General features: G+C 49.4%; 1 protein-coding gene across 1 annotated transcript; it reads right to left on the bottom strand.

Moving 5' to 3' along the window:
* Nucleotides 1-425: 425 nt before the first annotated feature.
* LOC147884073 (uncharacterized) lies at nt 426-2,273 on the bottom strand. The gene has a single exon (XM_087398140.1). The coding sequence runs from the start codon at nt 2,271-2,273 to the stop codon at nt 426-428; it is 1,848 nt and encodes a 615-aa protein (XP_087254266.1).
* Between the last annotated feature and the right edge of the window lie 202 nt (nt 2,274-2,475).

Here is a 2,475-nt window from a genome sequence, read left to right as displayed (position 1 = left end):
ACACGCCCATAAATGACATGCGTTTTATAGATACTTGCAACAGCATTACAAAGCCAACACAAAGAGTGGTTAAACCAAATTGATGGATACCACTGACAAGTGTGATAAGAGAGTTTAGTAACCTTAGGACGGATCATTAGTAGCAACGGAAATTAGTAAGAACAGAGTATGGGTAGTGCGTGAGGTCAATATATAGTTTGTCAATGAGGAGTTACTTGATTCATCAAGCAGTGACAAATCTTTGTGTAGTTGTCACTTTTGATGAACAGGTGACTCTTCCCTTTGGCTATAGTAGACATATAAGTGCCATTGTAGGTGTAGAAAGAACATAGATGATATGTTGAAGCGTTCTTCGTGTATAATCCAAACATTGAAAATAAGAATTCAATGTTGTTTCTTCTTATACCTGGCTTTTTCCTGATTACCTAGCTAGTGGACGCGGGTTGAACCTCCAGAAAATCTTTCCACTTCTCACTCTTGACGTTGCTGGGGGACGCTGGATCCATTCCATGGTACAATTGCCATACCTGGTGCTGCAGAAACCTCACATATTCCAGTGTCTGTCCCAACATCGACACCGTGTCTAGCCTCTCCCCATTCGGAACCAGGCTCTGTAGGGTGCGAATTCGGTCGCTGAACCTCTCTCTCCGAGTACGAGCTGCAATGCTTTGTGGATCCATAGCTGTGCCGTGCCTGCGCCTAATCTTGGACGGGGGTGGCTTTAGCTCTACGTTCTCAGTCGCCATATGCCGAGGTTGGCCTCCCTGGGACTTGTAGAGCATCGCACTAAAGGCCTGCGTTGCGGAAGTGTAGCTGCTCATGTCAGGCTGGTGCTGCATTCCTTGCATGGAGTCGGGCTGAGAGCGCCAGGCATCCGCCCGAGGGAAGTTTGCAGCTCTTGGAGATACAATGCCGTTCAATTGCAGAATCGAGAACGGCCGCTTCTTTCCGGTGACGTTGCCGAATCTATTCTCTGAACAACTCGTTTCCACTTTGATTGGCAGGGATGGCGAGTAAACCCGGTCTCTGGTCTGAAACTCGACTAGACTTGGCGCTGCCAAGCTCGTTTGATCTGAAGGAAAGGCTGACATTCTGAGAGCTGCTATATTAGATCCGTCATTCTGGCTGGAAGACCAGTTCTTCTCTGTAGCATGTCTCCCATCAAGCTGGAAGGAGGATGCTGTTTGAGAAGTCAAATGAACTAAATTCCTGGTTCCAATTCCAGGATGGGATTTCCATACATCAGAGCTAAGTCCAGTGTTGCAATGCACAGCCTCAAAGGTCGGCGGCTCGTTTGCAGAAACTGTAGGGTGGGACTTTTCTTTGGTTGGGATGACCAGGTAGCCAAGCTCATCCACGATGAAGTTTGTCCCGATGCAATTATCGGCATCAGTTTCGCAGGTAGTAGGGCATGTACCATCTTCTGATGCTGAATGGAACTTCTGTGGCAAATCTGTAAGTATGGAAGTTAAGCTTCCGGAGCCGTCTAGGACGTCAGGGTCACAGTCCATTCCATGCTGGCTCCAGAACTCTGCCAAGGAATCAGCAAAATTATCATCTTCCTCTACTTGATCACCATGAGCTGTGGAACTGGCTACAATTCCATGAAGCTGACGTTCGCTTTCTCCTAGGCTTTGCCTTGATGTCTCTTGCTCTCCTTTGGATGGAGTGTTCATCCTCGGGCTCCCGGGAAGGCCTTCACCAAATTCACCAGACATGTAATGTTTCCCATCCGCCTTCTCCAATTGGAGGCGGAATCTCGGTGGAAGCCCGAGGAGGGTGGAGACCGCTCCAGAAGATTTACAGCTGTTGCCGGTGCTCATGGACTCCGAAGAAGATACTCGGGTCAAAACTGAATCGGTGGGGCTGAGGGAGAAGTAGGATTCATACAAAGGGGGAGCATGGCTCTCTAAGCCCGGCATGGGCAGCAGGTCCACATCAGCTGCCGTTATATCCCCGTCGAACTCAAACACCTTAGCGGCAGTCGGAGAACAACAAGACATTACATTGTCTTCGTACTCGTACTCCTGTGGCCACGAAAAGCTTCCCAGCTTGCCTGAGGCTTCAAAGACATGGAAGCTGCCAGCAGATCTGCTTCGGTGGTCAAAGGCTTGTATCTTTGCAGAGAGTGCCTCCTGCTGGGTGGAAGGCAGAGAGGGACTAAGCTGGAAAGCTTTCAAGCCAAGCACAGAGGAGGGCTTAGTTACGGAGGAGACCGCATTCATGGAGCCCATTAAGGGAATACTCCACTGCGTGCACGCAGTAATCACCATGGTGAAGGACTGGAAGGTGGGAAGGGAGGAGAAAAAGAACAGAGTGCGAGGTCTTGATCAGAGAACAAAGTGCGAGGTCTCGGAAGATGAGCTGCGAGTGCAAGCTGGGTTGGAGGATTTTTAGATGCGCCGGGAACTCCACTTAGTTAGTGAGGAAAGCCGTCTGAGGATAGAGAGGACTAGAAGCTGCTTCTTGGGAAAG

Source organism: Dipteris shenzhenensis, chromosome 27 (genome assembly GCF_047967505.1).
Source record: "Dipteris shenzhenensis isolate YYH24624 ecotype China chromosome 27, Dip_SZ_1.0, whole genome shotgun sequence".
Classification (NCBI taxonomy): Eukaryota; Viridiplantae; Streptophyta; class Polypodiopsida; order Gleicheniales; family Dipteridaceae; genus Dipteris; species Dipteris shenzhenensis.
This window is presented reverse-complemented; position numbering and strand designations above follow the sequence as displayed.